At 39.5% G+C, this 22,320-nt stretch overlaps 1 protein-coding gene across 6 annotated transcripts in view; it reads left to right on the top strand.

Moving 5' to 3' along the window:
* Positions 1-22,320, top strand: part of TOR1AIP2 (torsin 1A interacting protein 2) — a 44,583-nt gene that overhangs the window by 10,247 nt on the left and 12,016 nt on the right. Inside the window, exons 2-3 of one of the 6 annotated variants that reach the window (XM_059875573.1) lie at positions 6,804-6,897; positions 8,086-10,699. The exons of 4 other annotated variants lie outside the window; for them this stretch is intronic. In XM_059875573.1, coding sequence (XP_059731556.1) covers positions 8,750-9,145 — 396 coding nt within the window. In that variant the 5' untranslated portion in view covers positions 6,804-6,897; positions 8,086-8,749 and the 3' untranslated portion in view covers positions 9,146-10,699. Of the gene's footprint in view, positions 1-6,803; positions 6,898-8,085; positions 10,700-22,320 lie in introns of those variants that run through there. One more of the 6 variants, NM_001105647.2, reaches the window with a different exon arrangement.

The raw sequence follows: 22,320 nt of genomic DNA, 5'->3' as shown, positions 1-22,320 counted from the left end.
CGTGGTGTTGGTTGGTGTTCAGTTAGTCCAACTCTTTTGGGATTCCATGGACGAGCTTGCCAGGTTCCTCTGTCCATGGAATTCTCCAGGCAAGAATACTGGAGTGGGTTGCCTTTTCCTTCTCTAGGGGATCTTCCTGACCCAGGGATCCAACCTGAGTCTCCCGCATTGGCAGGTGGATTCTTCATCACTGGTCCACCAGGGAAGCCCAAATTGCTGGTACAAATTCAGAAATACGTAACCTTAGCACTACTAGGTCTCACTATTGAAAACTACGAATTAACTTTTAAAAGTTTGGCTCCTAGTGTGTTAAATTGAAACTGTAGACAGAATTTGAACCATGGACTTGTGTCCATTAGGGCAAAGTAGATTGAAATGCACCAGTAAGTGTCTAAACCAGTTGTTCCCCTTTGTGGAATGCCAGGAATGCACAAACACACCTGGTAAGTTTGTCAGTTCTTCACTTTTTTTTTTTGGACTGTACCTCTCGAGGCTTGTGGGATCTTAGTTCCCCAACCAGGGATTGAACCCTGGTCCTCGGCATTAAGAACTCAGAGTCCTAACCTCTGGACCACCAGGGGAATTCTCTTTGTGTCAATTCCTGTGCAACTCAGGATATTTTTTGTTCAGCTTATCTTCTTTCGAAGAGGAATAGTGTGTGTGCCAAATAGTGCCGGAGTGTGCCTTCTCTCTGTGATCTCAAGACTTTGCCAAATTAAAGGTAATTCCTCACACAACAGACTGAAAACGTCTTTCAGGAGCATGTATTTTCATAATATATTTTAAGCAAAGAATTATTTTAGATTATGTGAATTTAAAAAGAAGAGGAATTCTTTTTTTTCATACTTTTTAATCTGTGCTGTGTGTGCTCAGTTGCTCAGTCGTATTCGACTCTTTGGGACCCCTTGAAATGTAGCCCACCAGGCTCCTCTGTCCATGGAATTTTTCAGGCAAGAATACTGGAGCGGGTTGCATTTCTTCCTCCAAGGGATCTTCCCAACCCTGGGATTGAGGCACCTCTTGCATCTCCTGCATTGGCAGGCAGATTCTTTACCACTTTACCTGGGAAGCCTTACTTCTTAACTCTCAACATCTAAATTTAGAACTGTTTAATGAAATAAGAAGCTTTTGAGATTTCACTTTATATGTGAGACTTATAGGGGAAGATACCCTGGAGTAGGAAATGGCAACCCACGCCACTGTTCTTGCCAGTTAATTCCATGGATAAAGGAGCCTCATGGGCTATAGCCCATGGAGTCACAAAGAGTCAGACATGACAGAGCACACACGGTTGAGACTTCTAGAGAAACTGTCTCATACAAAAAATAGTTTTGATTATTGATTAACTTTAGAATAAAATATTCCATGTAAGAAAATATTTAAAATGGAGACTCAAGAAAATTTAGAGCATTTGTATTTTTTTCTGTGTCTGTCTTTTAGTTTTATGTATTATATGAGGACTTGGCTGAACTGATATATTTGCCTGGAGAAGTCGCCCCAACTCTACTCAATCTGAAACATATTATGCAGCCTAAAAAGAATAAGGTGGTTTTTGTCTATCAAAGGCAGATTTAAGCTGTCTAACTAACATGCATTCAGGAAATAGTGATTCTTGATATAGACTCACAATATTTAGAGATGATTATTTAATATATATTGAGCTGCCATTTTTTAGTAGATGTAAATTTCACTGGTTTAAATAGAACTGCATTTTCTATTTTGATGTTAAAGTGCTGTTTTCTAAATTTTCCTCTAATAAAGCTGCAGAAAACATCTCACACACAAAAATTTTGACTTAGGGAGATCCCTGGTAGTCCAGGGTTAGAACTGGGCACATTCACTGCCATGGCCCAGGTTGTTTCTGGTTGGGGAACTAAGCCTCACAGTGCAGTAAAAAAAAAAAAAAAATCTGATTTGTGTTTTTCTTTTGTAGTGTTGGTCTTCTGTATCTACAAGTCCCATGTCTGTGGATTCAACCAACCATGAATAGAAAATATTTGTGAAAAAAAATTCCAGAAAGTTCCAAAAAGCAAAACTTGAACTTGCTGTGCTCTGGCAGCTATTTACTTAGAATTTACTTTGTATAAGGTATTATAAGTAATCTTGAGATGTGCATAAGTTATATGAAATCCTATGCCGTTTTATATAAGGGACTGGAGTGTTCATCCCTCCGTGTATTTTGGTATCTCTGGGTGATCCTGGATTGAATCCCCCACTTATATAGCATGACTGTATAGAGTTTATGTGGTAAAGAAGCCTTTTAAACTTTGTTTTTTGCTCACTATTGTTGGCTGGAAGGTTCTTGAAAATAAAAACATTCCAACTTCTGTGGGCCTTCCATAATTTTCTGTGATTTCTATAGGTAATCTTTTTATATCCATCTAAAAGCCCTTAAAACCCACCCTGGTGGCTCAGACAGTAAAAGCATCTGCCTACAATGCAGGAGACCTGGGTTCAATCCCTGGGTCAGGAAGAACCCCTGAAGTAGGAAATGGCAATCCCTCCAGTACTTTTGCCTTGAAAATCCCATGGACGGAGGATCCTGATAGGCTACAGTCCGTGGGGTCGCAAAGAGTCAGACATGACTGAGCGACTTAACTTTCAAAAGCCCTTATAAGACCTTTACCTAAAGCATTGATTCCACTCTGGATTCCCTGGACATCTAGAAGTTCTGTAAGGTTTTTTCCTCTTTGTATTTATAATATTTAGCATTGTGCCTACTACATGGTGGTTTCCTCAGTAACTTAATACAATAATCAGTCGAGTACCGGTTGTTCCCTGGGTACTTTCAGCATTTCTACAAGCCTAATGATGCACAGTGGTAAAGATGTGGGTTTGATCTCTGGGTCTGAAAGATCCCCTAGAGTAGGAAATGGCAACCCACTTCAGTATTCTTGCCTGGAGAATTCCATGGACAGAGAAGCCTGGTGGGCTATAGTCCATAGGGATCACAAAGGGTCACAAGTGACTGTGCATGCATGTGAAAATGGTTATCATATATTCACCTCAAATCAACCACTTCTGACTTAAGCTAGTGGTGTTGAGAAAGGAAACAAATCCAGAATGTCTCAGTCTTTCCAACTTTGTTACAGGTGCTTTGAATATTATCTCTGATTTAAAGTATTGAAAATTTCTAAACCAGGGCTATTAACACTGGTTTTTTACTTGTTTTATTAGAAGTTCTGACTGGCAGAGTTACATATCTAATTAATAAAATGTGAAAATGACATCATTACAAGAATGGTGGTAGTTCTGGCATCCTTCCAAAGTGAGATCTGAGGGGGGAGCCTACGAATAAAAATTGCCTTTGATATTGAAATGATTAGGAGCCATTCCTGCTCAATGGTTCTGAACCATTTCAGGTTCCTTTGGGAATCAAAATGTGTGTACAGTTGACTTTTGAACAACCCAGTTTGAATTGTGTGGGTCAACTTACATGCAGATTTTTTCAACGATAAATAGTATGGTACTGCATAGTCTGTGGTTGTTTGAATCTTAGGATGCGGAGGATCCCTGCTTCCACTGCAGGGGGCGCTTCCTTGGTGCAGAACTAAGATCCCTACTTGCCGTGCTGTGTGGCCAGGAAAAAAAAATTATTTCACAGATGGAGGATTACTGTTGAATGCTTGGCCAGGTGAGGCCAGTCGAGGTTCTTTGGGCTTCATCTTGCCTGGAAGGAGAGTGCTTCTTTTCTAATACACACAAAGGCACCATATGAAAAAACAAAGTGCTGCAAAGAGATGCGTGCCTTCATAGAATATGCCAAGATAAACTTTGCTTTCCATTATGTAGCTAATGGAGAAATTAATTCCATTAATTAACATTAGGTAGGGCTTCCCAAGTAGCTCAGCTGGTAAAGAATCCGCCTTCAATGCAGGAGACCCTGTTGATTCCTGGGTCGGGAGGATCCTCTGGAGACGGGATAGGCTACCCACTCCTAATACTCTTGGGCTTCCCTGGTTACTCAGACAATAAAGAATCCACCTGCAATGCAGGAGACCTGGCTTAGATCCCTGGATTGGGGAGATCCCCAGGAGGAGAGCATGGCAACCCACTCCAGTATTCTTTCTTGGAGAATCTCATGGACAGAGGAGCCTGGCGGGCTATAGTCTGTGGCGTCGCAAAGAGTCAGACATGACTGAGTGACTGAACAACAACAAATAGTTGATTTACAATATTATATTTTCTTTTACCTTGTTTTTAGAAAGAGATAGTTGCTTGCAGACACAGCTCTGTGTCTTTCTATAGGGTTCCTCTTCCTCAGTCACCCACCTTGCCTCTGAACAGAATAATTGCTGCTGATCTTGTCCACAGTGTGAAAGTTTGGTTTTGCCTATTAATCTGTTGTTCTAGCCCACTCCTATTTTTGCTCTGCTCTAAAGAGTGGATATATATTTAAGTATAACTGATTCACTTTGCGTACGGCAGAAACTTAACCTTGTAAATCAACTGTACTCTAGTAAAAATTATTTAAAATACAAAAATGAAGATAGAAATAGAAAAAAAATAAAATACCAAATAGAGGTTATGTAAATTGTTAGGATTTGTGATACTGTGACCATTCATGTACCTCCAACCATTCAAAGAAAAAATGTTTATAATTATCTTTGAAATACTCTGCATGCCTTTCCTGACCCCATCTTCTTCCCTCTCCTATCAAAGGTAGTAATTGTCCTTGTGCTTATCTTTTCTTTTTTAGCTTTATTGCATATTTATTCCTAAGCAATATATTGAAACTATGTAAATGGAAACTTACATAAGAGAGAGTGAGTGTATGCTTTTTATAAGAATGTCAGGGTTTTTTAGCCATTCTACTGTTTGTGGACATTTTAGCTGTTGTTTTGCTATTATACAGAGAACTACCATGAATATTTTAATTCATGTTTTTAAATAAACATGTAATTTTCTCTAGGGTAGTTACCTAAGAGTGGAGTTACTGAGTTATAGGAAACGCACATTCTCAGCTTTATTAGATACTGCCCAAAATGGTTATACTAATTTATGTTCCTGTCATTCGGGTATAAGAATTCAAGTTACTCTATGTTCTCTGATATATATTTAATATATCAAAATGGTACATGTTTTATGGGGAGGAGTAGTAAAGAAGGAGAGGGAATATTGTCTCACTGTGCTCAGAGCCATAGGAGATTAGAGACTAAGGGGATGAAGTATAATCAGGAAGCTTTGGGCTCCATGTGGTGATTGACATAAACAGAGGTACAGGTTTGATGGGATTAGGTGGTCCTCATATTTTCAAGCAGATAATGGTAGTGAAGTTGTGGGGGTGAGAAGCGGGAAGGTTTGAGAATCTTGCCAGGAGTATTTTGGGGAAGGCCTCTTCACTCTTCGGGTGATAAGGCTGGGAATGAGTTAGGAGGCTGGTAGTACGTGATCTTGTTCTGAGCATTTAGTGCTTTGGAGCCCCCTTTTAACTCCCTGCTTACCTGTAGAGGCTTGAGGACCAAGGGAGGGTCAGTTTTGTCTGGAACACATGGAACACTAGAGTTCTCTTGGTTTAGGAATACTTGGAGCTCTCAGTTCAGTTCAGTTGCTCAGTCGTGTCTGACTCTTTGCGAGCCCATGGACTGCAGCACGCCAGGCCTCCCTGCCCATCACCAACTCCCAGAGTTTACTCAAACTCATGTCCATTGAGTCAGTGATGCCATCCAACCATCTCATCCTCTGTCATCCCCTTCTCCTCCTGCCTTCAATCTTTCCCAGCATCGGGGTCTTTTCCAGTGAGTCAGCTCTTCACATCAGGTAGCCAAACTGTTGGAGTTTTAGCTTCGGCATCAGTCCTTCCAATGAATATTAAGGACTGATTTCCTTTAGGATTGACTGGTTTGATCTCCTTGCAGTCCAAGGGACTCTCAAGAGTCTTCTCCAATACCACAGTTCAAAAGTATCAATTCTTTGGCACTCAGCTTTCTTTATAATCAACTCTCACATCCATACATGACTACCGGAAAAACCATAGCTTTGACTAGATGGACCTTTGTTGGTAAAGTAATGTCACTGCTTTTTAATATGCTGTCTAGGTTAGTCATAACTTTTCTTTCAAGGAGTAAGCGTCTTTTAATTTCATGGCTTCGTTCACCATCTGCAGTGATTTTGAAGCCCCCAAAAATAAAGTGTCTCACTGTTTTCATTGTTTCCCCATCTATTTGCCATGAAGTGATGGGACCAGATGCCATGATCTTAGTAGTTTTCTGAATGTTGAGTTTTAAGCCAACTTTTTCACTCTCCTCTTTTACTTTCATCAAGAGGCTCTTTAGTTCTTCTTCGCTTTCTGCCCTAGGGGTGGTGTCATCTGCATATCTGAGTTTATTGATATTCTCCTAGCAGTCTTGATTCCAGCTTGTGCTTCATCCAGCCCAGCGTTTCTCATCATGTACTCTGCATAGAAGTTAAGCGCTTAACATATAAGCACTTGGAGCTCTAGTGCTTTCTTAACTCTTGAAGTTGGAGAAACGAAGGTTGGGAGAAGGGTGGATTTATTCTGAGCATTTGGAGCTTTAGGACTTCTTGACTCTGCTATACAGAGATGTGGAGTCATGGTGGAGGGGAGGTCTTGCCTAGGGTGTATAGAGCCCACATTGTCAAACTTGTTAATTTTTGCCAGTCTGGTGGAAATGAAATATGGTATCTTGTGGTTTTAATTGAGTTTCCCCTTTTTACTCTAAAAATTCCAAAATTCTATATCTTCTCAACATCAAACTTAGTCATATAACTTTACCACTAACTTCTGTGTTAAACCCCACAGTAATGTGGGTTTTATTCATCATCTCTTTCATGTACCCAAGATTTCCTGATTCAGCAAGTGAAACTTCTACTATAGTGGCTCCTGACAGCAGACCCTCAGGGCGATCTGCTGTACCCTGTGTTGTCACCACAAAGGTCAGAAATCCTATTTTGTGTTCACTCTTGCCTGAGAGGCTGGATTGGTAGCCTTCACACATTGTCACCTAACCTCATAAAACACATCAGTGTATCGACTCTGGTTCTGTCTCACCCCATCTGGAGCCCCCACCAAAATATTCGCTCCGTGTTGCAGCCCTGTCAGAGGTGGCTCTTCAGTTATCTTTTAAAGTTGCCATTTTAAAAATGAGAATCACAGCTACTGTTGATAGTCTGTAAGGAAAATGCTTTGGCTGATCACAGCTAAGGCTATAACTGCCTCTGCTTTTCAGGCTCTATCTTTATACATTTTAACCCTGTGTAAATGGGACACCCATCTTCCCCAGTGTTCCTTAGTGCTCTCACAGAATCAGGCCTCAATCACAAAAAAATTGCCAGAGAAAGGCAGGCTATATTCTGATGATCTGTGGCACACTGTAGGTGGCTATCTACTGTTCAGCACATCCTACTTTTCCCCACCTTGTTTACTTGTTACATTTAAAGGTCATGAAGGAGTGAAAGATGGTGAAAGTGTCTCTTAATCCCAACTGATTTACTATATATGTCCCAAGAATAGTTCGGGACTGGGCCTTAATTGGCTTAAACTTAAATGTGTATAATAAGCCTATAAAGACGATGTGGGCAGTGAGGCATGTCCCTTATGGTTTCGTTTCCAGCCTTCAAAAGGATTTCACCCAACGTTCTATGCTTGGTTGTTAAGAATATTATCTAATAATTTTGTAAGGTTTTCCTTGCATTGAAGTCTGTTTTAGAAGACTGTCACCATTGTTAACATCCCACTCATTATGGTAATACTATATATATGGCACCCATTTCATGGAAGACAGATAAAAGAAGTATCAAAGTTTTACCATGTATATGATTATACAGACTGTATTATTCCCAGAGTGCAAAAGGAGTAGGAAAAATAAATACATAGTCCTAAAAAATAAATGAGACTAGTACAAATCTTAAATGAACTAGAATCTTCCCTGTTGCCCAGTCGAGCATAAGAATAACTCCCAAAAGATAAGTTGGTTTGAACCCATGTAAAGTTGTCATGGGGAATCCCATGAGACAATTCTTATGCACCTTGACTGACCCAAATGATTTCCAAATGCATGTTTCTAATGATATTATGAGCAACTCAAAGCCCATATGAGTTGTCTGAAGTTTTATTATTTACAGGTATGTGAAGCATTCCCAGAACCGTTCAACCAACTCAGCAGCAGCTACTTCCCTGTGACTGGGTCCTGATTAAGGTCCTCCCAAGAAAGACTTCATTGGATCCACGCTCAAGAGGACACTGCCGAGTTTTCCTGACCCCTCTACATCGCTATAAAGTGCTAAGGCCTTAAGACTTGGGCACTTGTATTACAGCGGCAAGAGTGCCAGCACCCACCAAAGACTCGTTGGACTGTCAGCTTCTGTTTCACCAAACAGACATAATAACTTACCAGCAAAGCAGAGTAAGCCAAGTGCCTCTGCAAATACCACCAGCTGATAACACACAAGAAAAAGTAACTTAGACTAGAACCCTGTCTTTTCTTAAGAAGCTGAGATTTAAAGGAGCTGTTGTGACATCTGTGCTGCTAGTAGTGACTGATAACATAGACTGGATCAGTCCCTGAGTTTGGAGACTGGCTACAAGTGAGTGAAAAATAGACAACGAAATCTTGAAGAATTGCACGGAGGTGCAAGCCAGCTTTTACCCTCTCCAAGTAATGGTGGTTGGACTCAGAAAGTGCTAAACCAAAATTGTAATAGGTCTGGTTACTTGGGTGTCTCTCTTTATTATCATTGTTGCCTCTTACTGTTACATTTGCTTTCTGTGTTGTCTCTCCAGGTCCCAATGTTCTCAGATAATTCACATTGCCCTGACTGTGGGCAGCAGTGGTTCCCTAGTTTAGAACTAGGGCATTGGTTGTACCAAACTGAACTGGTTGAGAATGAATGTTACCAAGTCTTCTTAGACCGTATTAACAGAGCTGATTATTGCCCTGAGTGTTATCCTGATAATCCTGCTAATAGAAGCCTTGTTCTTCCTTGGTCTTTCCCACTTGAGTGGGCTCCTCAAAATCTTACCAGGTGGACCTTTGAAAAAGCTTGCCACCCATTTCTTCTGGGTCCTCCACTGGTTAGAAAAAGAATACATGATTCTAGAGTTGCTGGTTTTAACCCTGCACTACAGTTAATCCTGACGAGGACAGACAAAACCTTAAACAAAAAACTTGGCCAAAGCAAATAACTTCTTAAACAGTCAAGATCTTGGAGACTCTAGAGGATTTTTGTACTAGTAGCCCAAGGAAGATGGAAAAATGACTCCTTTTTAAATCTGATTCAGACTGTCACTGCTTTGGGAAACTGCTAAATTGTTGGATCTGCTTCCAGGGTCTATGCATCTCTTGTTCAGCATGAATTTAATTAGTAGTCCAAGCCAGACTGTTCCTCTGGAACCTGACTAATCCATATTTCCTATGTTTTGGAATTAGCTTGCTCCTCCTAAAAATCTCCACAGCCTAATCATTGATGTTATTATGACAAGGTAGTCCTGAGGAGAAGCCTCATACTGTGTGTACTTTAATTATATTCTAGTAATAACTTTTGTGGGAAAGCATCCTTGTAGCTGAATTCTAGATTATTCCAGTAAAACAATTAGACATTTAATAAGAATCTATATTGTTCTAAATTCCACCTCTTATATATTAATCAGTGATAACTATATATATATATATAAGATTTATTCATATCTAACCAAACATTCATCATTGGCTCTATTTGGTTTATCCTCAGTGTGGCTTTGACATTATTAACTGGTCACTGTCAGAGAAACCACATTCAATCAGGCAACACCTATCTAAGTTACAGAATAATATGCAGAAATGCCACTATCTAGTTACTTGGCTCTACATAAGCAAAGACTATCCTGTCTTTGTGGTGACTGAACTTAGAATGTCCTCCTCTGGAAATGGAAAAGTACCTGTATTAGGAGCTAAGTGACAGAAGGAGTTATCAAACTTGACTCCATATAGATAATGAACAGTTTAGGGGAAGCATTTTTCTTGGAACTAAGAAGGACTTACCTGACATTGGCCTCATTCTGGCCTTCACTTGTTCATAAGAATCATGGAACCAGAGTTTGAGTTAAGAAACTTGGAAAAAGCAGCTGAAAACATCTCAGAGTCCACTTAACAATTTAAAAATTCCACTTAAGATGCTAAATAATCCATTGCTTATGTAGCAACTCAACGATGTTCTCAAGGTCCCAGGTTCTTTCTGTCTTTCCCCTCTGGGATCCTTATTGTATTGGCTTTTTGTCCTCACGGTTTTCTCAGTGAGTACAATATAGCTTGTTGCTGCTCCAGACATTTCAATCTCTCTCAAAGACTGGAAGTAGGGAGCAAAAACCTTTGTTCTTTCAAGTCTCTGTTTTTTATTTGGGAAGAAAATCTTTCTCTCAAAAGTCCCTCAGATTTTTCCTTACATCTCATTACATCAGGGATTTTCCCTTACATCCTTGATTCACAAGGGAGCCTGGAAACCTGACAGAGGGGAATGGAGTTGACATTGCCTGGGTAGGACACATTGTCTCCCCTAATAAAATCAGGGCTCTTCTAGGAAGAAGTGAGGAATGAATGGCTGTTGGTATGCAGCAAATCATGCCTGCCACATGTTGTTAAAAGTCATTTGTTAGTCTGTATAAAGAATGTACCCCAGAGATCTACCCTGTATCTGCCTTATGTCTGTCATGATTGACGTTCTCTTCTGTTCTATTGCTGAATAAATTGTGTGTGGACTGCTATACTGAGTGAAGACTAATTAGTTGATTATTAATCCTTGGTTAAGAACTACACTATCCTAAAGCTTTATCTAAAAAGTGAAAATTTACTTTGAGGTATTGCTTTTGAGGATGGTATTATAGTCAATATTACTGTCTCCTAAACTTTTTTAGACACACACCAAAAAACACTACTTTGTTCAATTCAGGAGAATAGAGAAAGGTCCTTTTGTTTTTGTTTTAACCAATCTCATTCTTAAATAGTGGCTTCCCTGGTGGCTCAGAGGGTAAAGAATCTGCCTGCAATGCGGGAGACCTGGGTTCGATCCCTGGGTCGGGAAGATCCCCTGGAGAAGGAAGTGGCAACCCCCTCCAGTATTCTTGCCTGGAAAATCCCATGGACGGAGAAGCCTGGTAGGTTATAGTCCATGGGGTCTCAAAGAGTTGGACACGACTGAGCGACTTCACTTAGAGAATAGAGAAAGGTCCTTTTGTTTTTGTTTTAACCAATCTCATTCTTAAATAGTAGGACATTAAATGGATTTATACAGTTGAGTTTCAAGTCAGTGCCTCAGTGAGCTTGTCAGAAATGCAAATTTCCTGATCTTACAGAAGTTTTGATTTCCAAGGTTTCTTATGGGGCCCAGGAATCTACATTTTATAAGTAGTGCCTCAGAAGATTCTTATGCAGATGCTCTATGAACCATACCTTGAAAAATACCATAGCAGCATATCCATCATACTTAGTTGCCTAGCTTAAAAGACTAGGAACCAAGAGTACTCATAATACTGTAAGATAGTGGTAGTTATTGTACTTTGCCAGTGACATATAAAGAGGTTTCATAGCAGACTGAAGGACTCTGCTGATATTTCAGGTCATAACTTAGTCATATTTTTCTCAACGGTTTGTGGGGAGGGCTCTATTGTCGCCCTTAAATAGTTCTGTAAGGTGTCGTCATAAACTTTGTGAGTATATGGGCAAGAGAAAGGAATCAAAAATACTAATTTTAATATTACATTAAGAAGGGTACTCTGCCTTCATACATGATTATTATCACATACCTGATATGGTCAGCTCTCAGAAATAACATCGTGTGGTAGAGGTCATAAAATGGAGCAAGGGAGAAAATTTAGAAAACTTCATAGCTTTTCAACTTAGGTCTTTAGTAGGACTTCACTGGGTTTAAAACATTGCAGACTATTTTAAATACTCATTCATGGTTATGAATAATGAATTTGAAAGTATAAGTGTATTCCTAAAATTAATTCTTATGACAGATGATCCACTGTTTAGGATGATGTGAACCATATTAAGCTCTACTTCCATCCTCTGGGAGAATTGATAATATTACTTACATGTAATGGTGGCCATTTCTAAAATGACTTCCAGAACTGCTTTCTGTTACTTTAATGCAGACCTAGGAGGAGAAATTTAATGGAAAGTACTAAAGAGAAGGCTATCTTGGGTTGTGGGTGACTGAATTAAGATTCATCTCTAAGTTGTAGCAGAACATAGTCCAGGCAAGCACACATGCAAGAAAGAATTCCATGACATCCAAGGGTAGGTGGCAATCATAATACACATGTCTGTAAAAGTGAGTTGAGAGCCATACCCCTCTATTTCTGGAGTCTCCCCTGGCAGCCCTTGAGTCAATGCAGTCTTTGGAACACAGCTTAAAAACTGCTTGTTATAGAGGAAAAATACTGGCCTTGCAGCCAGCTGACCTGAGTTTGTCTTCTAATTCTGACATTATTAAATGAGCTTGGGCATTTTAACCTTTTTTGTCCAGTTTCATCTGTGAAATAAGTTGTGTAATAATACCTACTTCATACTGTTGTGAGGTTTAAATGTGATACATGTCTATCAGCATAGTAAGTCTTTAGGATGAGGAGAGGTATAAGAGAATGAGGCAAAAGTTAGAACTAGGGATAAGATAGAGTCTCAGTTTTAGAATAAGGATTAAGGCCAACTGTTAGAACTGGATGCTAAATTATCAAAAATTTCTTAGGTCTTTTCTGATGAAGGACAAGATTTATCTTGTAACTGAGGCTAAGCCTGTAGTTGTGTGATTCAATGGTCTGAGATGAAGATTAAGAGGCTTAGAGGGATGAATAACCCAAGGCAGATCCTTGTCACATTTTTTAAGGCCCATTTATAGTCATAATTGTGGTAGATATAACTTATTATATGATTTATTATCACCTGAGACTTTACACAATGCTAAAAAAAGCAATTAGAGAAAAGTTGAATGTGTGTAAATTTACCCAGGTCATAGGTGCTAGAGTCACAATTCACACCTAGATTTGGAGTGCCTTAGTAGGTTTACTATGTGGTTTTATTTTTGTTGTTGTTTAGTATCATGGTTAACAGCTAGGGTCCCACAGTCAGAATACCTGAGTTCAGATCACCTGAGTTCAAATCCTAACTGTCGCTACTAGTTGTGGGTTCTTGGGTAAGATTCTTAGCCTTTCTTTGTCTCAGTTTCCTCATCTGTAAAATAGAAGGAATATTAAGTCCATACATCATAAGACTGAAGTTCCCAGGATGGAATAGAGGTTGGGTAAGGTCCTACTGCTCTCCCAGCCCCAGTTTTATTCTTGAGAGTAGCTTTCCTTTGTTCTGTCTCCTCTCAGCTGGTTGTGACAAAATGCATAGGAAACTGTTGTTGAAGCGTGCCTTTGTAACATAAGTTCCCTGTGTGTGGGCTCAGAGTTAACCCTTACAGGTTTTTCATTTTGATTCTTAACTTTTCCTCACAGAAGCTAATACATTACATTTTATTACTCATTTAAAAAATTTATTAACATCAGTCATTTTATAGAAAAGTGCTGAAAATAGTATTCACCTATGCACCCAAATCTAAAATATATTAACATAGGAAAGATGTCCTGTGCTCTTGGATTGGAAGAATTAATATTGTTAAAATGGCCATACTACCCAAAGCAAAGCAGTCTACAAAATGTAATGTGATTCCTTATCAAATCACCCATGACATTTTTCACAGAAATAGAACAAATAATCCTAAACTTTATATGGAACCATAAAAGACCCAGAATTGCCAAAGCAATCCTATGGGGAAAGAACAAAGGAGAAGGCATAACCCTCCCAGACTTCAAGCAATACTATAAAGCTACAGCAATCAAAATGGGATGATATTAGCACAAAAACAGACATACATGGGTCAGTGGTACAGAATAGAGAGCCCAAAATTAAACCCCTACCCCTGTGATCAGTCTTCAACAGAGGAGACCAAAAATATACAATGAGAAAAAGACAGTCTCTTCTGCAGGTGATGTTGGAAAAGTTGGACAGCCACAGGTAAATCTGTGAAGTTGAAACACACTCTCATTGCATACAGAAAAGTAAATTAAAATGTCCTAAAGACTTAAACATTGAAACCATAAAACTCCTAGAAGAGAACATACGCAAAACATTTGACATAAATCATACCAATATTTTCTTAGGTCTGTCTCCCAAGGCAATAGAAATAAAAACAAAAATAAATGGGACCTAATTAAACTTAAAAGCTTTTGCACAGCAAAAGAAGCCGTAAACAAAAAGACAGCCTACAGACTGGGAAAAAATATTTGCAAATGATGCAGCTGACAAAGTCTTAATTTCCAAAATATACGAACAGCTGATACAATTCAACAACAAAAAACGAACCCAAATGAAAAATGGGCAATTTTCATACAATAGTAGGATACAAATTCTACTCAAGTTTTTATAAACTAGGAGACACTGAAACATATACAGGGACATAAAACAGTTGCAAAAATTTCATGAACTAAAGATACTGAAATCATACACTATAAATCTTAATCATGTTGAATTGGTTCATGGTGCTTCTACTTTTCTGTATATTCGTTTTGATAATTTTTGAGAGTTTTATATTGAAACTCCAAATAAAAATCTTAATTTTAGTGGAACTATCTGTAATTTTGTTCTGTATTGTCCAAGTCTCCTGTAATTGTGAAAGAGAAAAAGAAAAATGGGCAGAGACCTAAATAGACATTTCTGAAAGAAGACATATAGATGACCAATAGGCACATGAAAAAGATGTTCAGCGTCACTAATTACAGGAATGCAGATCAAGACTATAATACAGTGAGGTACCACCTTACACCAGTCAGAATGGCCGAGATTAAAAAATGTACAAATGGAATTTTCCTGGTGTGCAGTGAATAAGAGTCTGTCTGCCAGTGCAGGGGACATGGGTTTGATCCCTGGTCTGGGAAGATTCCACATGTTGAGGGGTAACTTAAGACCACGTGCCACAACTGCTGAGCCTGAGCTCTAGAGCCCACAAGCCACAATTCCCGAGCCCACTTGCTGTAACTTCTGAAGCCTGTGAACCCTAGAGCCTGTACTCCACAAGAGAAAGCCACCACAACGAGAAGCCTACACATCGCAAGAAGAGTAGCCCCCATGCTCTGCAGCTATAGAAAGCCCAGCCCACAAAGCAACAAAGACCCAGTGCAGCTGAAAATAAATAAAAATATTAAAAGAGAAAAAGCAGCTCTTCTTAGAAAAAAGGTCTACAAATAGCAAATGCTAGAGAGGGTGTGGAGAAAAGGGAACCCTCCTACACTGTTGCTGGAAGTGTAAGTTGGTGCAGCTGCTACAGAAAACAGTACGGAGCTTCCTCAAGAAAACTAAAAATAGAATGACCATACAACCTAACAGTCCCACTCCAGACAAAACTATGATTCAGAAAGAGGGAATTCCCTGGTGGGTCAGTGGTTGGGATTCTTTGCTTTCACTACTGAGGCCCTGGGTTTAATCCCGGTGGGGGAACATCCTGCAAGGTTCTTGGCATGGCAAAAACAAAAAGATACATATACCTCTATGTTCATAGTGCCAAGGCTGTCCACAGTAGCCAAGACATAGAAACAGTGTAAATGTCCATGGATAGAAGATGATATGTATAATCTAAAATATGACTCTAATGAATTTATGGAAGGGAAAGACTCACAGACAGAGAATGGACTAGTGGTTGCCAACGGGGGAGGGAAGGTAGGCAGAGGCGTGGAGTGGGAGTTTGGGGTTAGCAGATACAGAGTATTATATACAGAATGGATAAGCAACAAGGTCCTTGTGTAGCACAGGAATTCTGTTCATAGATAAAGTATACTAACATTTTGCCACATATACCACATTTTTTAAAAAGTGCTTAACAGATGACAGTTGAAACTCATTCTCATCCTCTTTCTATCCTTTCCTCCACAGAAGCAAACGTATCTTTTCTGATCATGTGTTTAATTTTTATGTACATTTAAACAATGTACATTGCAATAAAAAAGTTGAACACTTTCAACATTTTATTACTCAGTACCAGTTGTATATGAACTGTGTTATGCATCAGTTTGTAAAATCACTCTCACAACTTGTAATTTTGTGTGTTCCAGGCTGCTAAACTTGGTTTTATTACTGCAGTGCAGAGATCATTCTATGTACCAAACAGTGAACAACACCTGCCAGGTTGTCAAAGCATTAACATTGGTACATTGAGACGGAGCAGAAAGGGTGCGCCCTAAAAGACAGAGCCAGGGGACATCCCTGGTGGTCCAGGGGCTAAGACTCCGAACTCCAAAGCAAAGAGCCCAGGTTCAATCCCTGGTCAGGGATCTAGATCCTGCATGTCACAACTAAGAGTTCACATGCCGCAACTAAGACCCAGTGCAGCCAAGGTTAAGGCTAAGTCGCTTCAGTCGTGTCCGACTCTGTGCGACCCCATAGACGGCAGCCCACAAGGCTCCCCCGTCCCTGGGATTCTCCAGGCAAGAACACTGGAGTGGGTTGCCATTTCCTTCTCCAATGCATGAAAGGGAAAAGTGAGAGTGAAGTTGCTCAGTCATGTCCAACTCTTAGCGACCCCATGGACTGCAGCCTACCAGGCCCCTCTGTCCATGGGATTTTCCAGGCAAGAGTACTGGAGTGGGGTGCCATTGCCTTCTCCATCCCTCAGCCTACTCCCTGTTGTATTCTCCATAGACAATAAAACCTTATTACTTGAACCTGATTTGAGCCCTCATGGAGACAGTTAAAGGAAAACAGTAAGTTTTGCTGCAGATTTCAGGATCACAGGGAAGAAAAGATACCTGCCAATGATAAGGCTAAGTTTTATTTAAGTGGGAAAATGAATCATTGTAACCTCTATAAATGGGGCACTGAAAACCAGTATTTCACAATTGAACCTGTAAAGAAGGGATTGACTAAAAGCGAACATCCTCTGTGCTAAGTGAAGCATGTAGGTCTTCATCAGTTTTCTTTTTTTTTTCCTTTCAAGATACCATCAAAGATGGGTGGTGGTGTATTTTGAGATGCTCATGGATGGTTTTTCCTGAAGCTGCAAAAAGTTTTCAACATGTCCATTTTCCATCAGAATGAGGTGCTACCTCAGTTCTGTTATGCAGTCCAGAGGTTTCTAATACGCACATTTCCTGGTATGGATTAGACACAGTTCAAAAAATTGACCTGCCTCTGGAATCTGCCTCCAGGTCTCCCAGATACCCCACCATGTAATTTTTTCTGAAGATACATCAAGAACTTCTGTGATTACATCATTTCTTCCTTGTAGCCTTGAGGGAATACTGGTTCAGCTATGAACAGCAGTGTGTGTCAAAGGGTCTGAGTGAAATGGGCTACAGAAATGATGTGTGCCTTGTGATAAGAAAGGCATATATTGAGCACTTGTAAAATTATAGATGTATCTCTGGTGTTCCTTTGCAGATTACTTACTGACTGCAACCTAGTTTCCAAGTAATATGTTTTTGTTTTTTTTTTAAGCATTCAGTTAGGTTTACATGAAATAAAGTTTATTGAAGATATCCTACATGCAACAAGGTGCACAGATTTTAAGCTTGATGACAAATGTAACCACCACCCCAGTAAAAATATAGAACACTTTAATTACCCCAAAAGGTTTTCTCATGCCCTTTTCAAGTCAGTAGTCCTTACCCTCAGAACCACTTCTGTTTTCCATCACTGTAGACCATTGGCCATTCTAGAACTTCATATAAATGGGATCATTTGGCATATAATCTTGAGTGTGGCTTTTTTCCCTCATCACATTTTTCAGATTCATCCATCTTATGTATCAGTAGTTGGTTCATTTTTTTTCCATTTAATTATTTTTGAATTACTCTATAGTATTTATCAGAGAAGGCAATGGCACCCCACTCCAGTACTCTTGCCTGGAAAATCCCATGGACGGAGGGGCCTGATAGGCTGCAGTCCATGGGGTTGTGAAGAGTCGGACACGACTGAGCGACTTCACTTTCACTTTTCACTTTTGTGCATTGGAGAAGGAGATGGCAACCCACTCCAGTGTTCTTGCCTGGAGAATCCCAGGGACAGGGGAGCCTGGTGGGCTGCCGTCTATGGGGTCGCACAGAGTCGGACACGACTGAAGTGACTTAGCAACAACAACATAGTATTTATAGGCTTCGCAGGTAAAGAATCCGCCTGCCAATACAGGAGACACATGAGACTCAGGTTTGATTCCTGGAGTGAGAAGATCCCCTGAAGTAGGAAATGGCAACCTACTCCAGTATTCTTGCGTGGAAAATTCTTTGGACAATGGAACCTGGTGGGCTATAGTCCATAGGGTTGCAGAGTTGGACATGACTGAGTGCGTGCGCGCACACACACACACACACACACCCACACACCCACACACCCACACACACACACACACACACACACGTAGTATTTTATGCTTCTTAAATTGTATATAAAGGCTTTAATATTGTACATTTATGAATTTTTGATACATAAGTTGTTAATTGCTGTATATAATATTACATTTAAAGAATATGCCACAATTTAAAAAATCTAGTTCCTTATTTATAGACATTTAAGATTTTCTCAGTTTTTCCTCATTTTTTTTTTAACAATGCTGCCACAAACACCATTGGGCACTTTAGGAAAAGTTGCTCTAAGGTGCATGTCTAAAAGCAGAATTGCTGATTTGTAGAATGTGTGTGTCAACTCCGCATTGCCCTATTGCCCTCCCAGGTTGTAACAGGGGCCTCATTGTCAGTACAGGTCTGCTGCTGCTAAGTCGCTTCAGTCGTGTCCAACTCTGTGCGACCTCATAGACGGCAGCCCACCAGGGTCCTCCATCCGTGGGATTTTCCAGGCAAGAGTACTGGAGTGGGGTGCCATTGCCTTCTCCGCAATACAGGTCTGAGTATCTCCAAATCCTCACCAACACTTGGCATTACATTTTTTTTTTCCAATCTGGTGGTCGTGAAATGGTATCTCATCATTAATTTTTGCATTTCCTTGCCTACATTTCTTACCAATTCATTAGACTTTTAAAGTCCTCGTTTTATTTAACTGCTTGTTCATCTCTTTTGCCCACTTAAAAAAACAAAATAGCAGTATTTGTCTCTTAACTGATCTGGGGTAGTTTTTATGTATTCTAGATATTAATCCATTGATGATTATATGTGTTGCTGATAGTTTTCTAGTCAGTGAATTTATCTTTTAACCTTGATTTTGATGATTTGTATAGAGATTTAACTTTTTAAATGTCATCACATTTGTTCCCCTCATCGTTTAACCTTGAGGTTATAATGGTATTCCCCACTTTCTTCTGAAAATTTCAAAGTTTTGCACTTTACCCTTAGGTCTCTAATCTTCAATTGATTTTTGTGGAGGTAGAAATCTAGTTTTTTTCCCATTTGAAAAATCAGTTGTCCCCAAACTGTTTACTCGCTAATCCATTCTTTCTCTTTGTAACTCAGTTTCCTTTACTTAAGTGTGTGCATATTTCCTGGCTGTCTATTCTGTGTTATGTTTGTCTGTTCTAATGCCAGTACCCTATTGTTTTTAATATCTTGATATATCTGGTAAAGATTTCCCTCTTTCAGAATTCTTTTTTCTTCCTTCAGAATTATCTTGACTCTTAATTCTTTACTGCTTTTTGTGAATTTTACAGTCCGCTCACTCATTCCATAAGAAACATATAACAGTACAAAAAAATTGTCTGAAGATTTTGTTTCAAATTGCAATGAACTTACAGATTATTTTGGAGGGAATTGGTGTTCAGTTCAGTCACTCAGTTGTGTCTGACTCTTTGCGACCCCATGAACTGCAGCTGACCAGGCTTCCCCGTCCATCACCAACTCCCAGAGCTTGCTCAAACTCATGGCGATCATGTCAGTGATGCCATCCAACCGTATAACCCTCTGTCGTCCCCTGCTCCTCCCACCTTCAATCTTTCTTGGCATCAGGGTCTTTTCCAGGGAGTCAATTCTTTGCATCAGGGGGCCAAAGTATTGGAGTTTCAGCTTTAGCATCAATCCTTCCAATGAATATTCAGGACTGATTTCCTTTAGGATTGACTGGTTGAATCTCCTTGCAGTCCAAGGGATTCTCAAGAGTCTTCTCCAACAACACAGTTCAAAAGCATCAATTCTTTAGTGCTCAGCTTCCTTTATAGTCCAACTCTCACATTCATACATGACTACTGGAAAAAACATAGCTTTGACTAGACGGACCTTTGTTGGTAAAGTAATGTCTCTGCTTTTTAACATGTTTTCTAGGTTGGTCATAGCTTTTCTTCCAAGGAGCAAGTGTCTTTTAATTTCATGGCTGCAATCACCATCTGCAGTGATTTTGGAGCCCCCCAAAATAAAGTCAGCCACTGTTTCTACTGTTTCCCCGTCTATTTGCCATGAACTGATGGGATCAGATTGAATGTTGAGTTTTAAGCCAACTTTTTCACTCTTCCTCTTTCACTTTTCATCAAGAGGCTCTTTAGTCCCTCTTCGCTTTCTGCCATAAGGGTGGTGTCATCTGCGTATCTGAGGTTATTGATATTTCTCCTGGCAATCTTGATTACAGCTTGTGCTTCATCCAGTCCAGCATTTCTCATGATATAATGTGCATATAAGTTAAATAAGCAGGATGACAACATACTGCCTTGATGTACTCCTTTCCCGATTTGGAACCAGTCTGTTGTTCCATGTCCAGTTCTAACTGTTGCTTCTTGACCTGCATACAGATTTCTCAGAAGGCAGGTCAGGTGGTCTGGTGTTCCCATTTCTTGAAGAATTTTCCACAGTTTATTGTGATCCACACAGTCAAAGGCTTTGGTGTAGTCAATAAAGCAAAAGTAAATATTTTTCTGGAACTCTCTTGCTTTTTTGATGATCCAGTGGATGTTGGCAATTTGATCTCTGGTTCTTCTGCCTTTTCTAAATCCAGCTTGAACAACTGGAAGTTCACAGTCCATGTACTGCTGAAGCCTGCCTTGGAGCATTACTTTGCTAGTGTGTGAGATGAGTGCAATTAGCATTAAATGGCCTTGAATCTTACTGTCGATACACACAGTATATTTCTCTACTTGGGTCCTTTTTATCTTCTTCAGTAAAGTTTTAATACTTTTCTCCCTAAAAGTTCTTTTTTTAAAAAATAGTTTTATTGAGGTATAATTTACATACCATAAGCTTCACCCCACTCCAAAGTCCTTGTATATGTGCTGTAGATTCATTACTAGGTGCCTTGTAGTTTTTATTATGAGGTGCATGCATACGTGCTTGGTTGCTTTAGTCGTGTCCAACTCTTTGCAACCCTATGGACTGTAGCCCACGAGACTCCTCTGTCGCTGGATTTTCTATGTATTTTTAAAGTTTTGCCTCATCTGCTGTATTCACCTGACCTCTTGCCAACTGACTACCACTTCTTCAAGCATCTCGAAAACTTTTTGCAGGGAAAACACTTCCACAACCAACAGAATGCAGAAATGCTTTCCAAGAGTTTGTCAAATCATGAAGCATAGATTTTCATGCTACAGGAATAAACAAACTTATTTCTTGTTAGCAAAAATGCGTTGATTGTAATGGTTCCTATTTTGATTAATTAAGATGTATTCAAGCCTAGTTATAATGATTTAAAATGAAAAAACCCAAACCACAATTATGTTTGCACCAACTGCATATAAGATATAATTGAGTTTTTATTGCTTATAAGTTACCTCTGGTTTTGATTCCTTTTGTATACAGCTTTTAATAATTGATATATATTCTTCTTTGATCTACAGTCCATGTGGTTGCAAAGAGTCAGACATGACTGAGTGACTGAACACAACGACTTCTTTGAGCAGTGTATAGAAGGGCATTGTATAAAGAGAAAACTGTCTCCATGTTTTATAAAAGAATACTGTAAGAGAACCACTCTTAGTGATGAAACTCCAAATGTGTATTTGCTCTTCCTAATACCAAGACAGCCACCTTCATCTGTAGGTCACCCCTGTGCATGTTCCTTGTTAATGAAAAATGGAAGTTTCTGGTAGGCAAACTCTGAGAAATTTGTATGGGACAGAAATTGAAGATATAAGGGAAATCTGCAGTGATTAACTCAGCACTGACTTAAATTTTTACTCTTGGAATTACTTTTTATTTCAGTTTCAAAGGTGTTTCCTTAAAGATTCTGGTCACTTGTTCTTACTTTTTACATCCTTCCAGACACACTAGAATGTATTAGGAGGTTATGTCATCTATACAACGGTTAATAATCTGAAGCTTTTTTTTTTTTTCTGTTTATCGTCTAGGATTTGGAATATGAGCCTCATGAAAGCCAGAAAACATTTTTTATCCACTAGAAAAGTTTCAGAGAGGAAATAGTACTCAAA

This window comes from Bos taurus, chromosome 16, assembly GCF_002263795.3.
Source record: "Bos taurus isolate L1 Dominette 01449 registration number 42190680 breed Hereford chromosome 16, ARS-UCD2.0, whole genome shotgun sequence".
Classification (NCBI taxonomy): Eukaryota; Metazoa; Chordata; class Mammalia; order Artiodactyla; family Bovidae; genus Bos; species Bos taurus.
The sequence above is the reverse complement of the archived record's forward strand: the minus strand, read 5'-3'. Positions and strand labels throughout refer to the sequence as shown.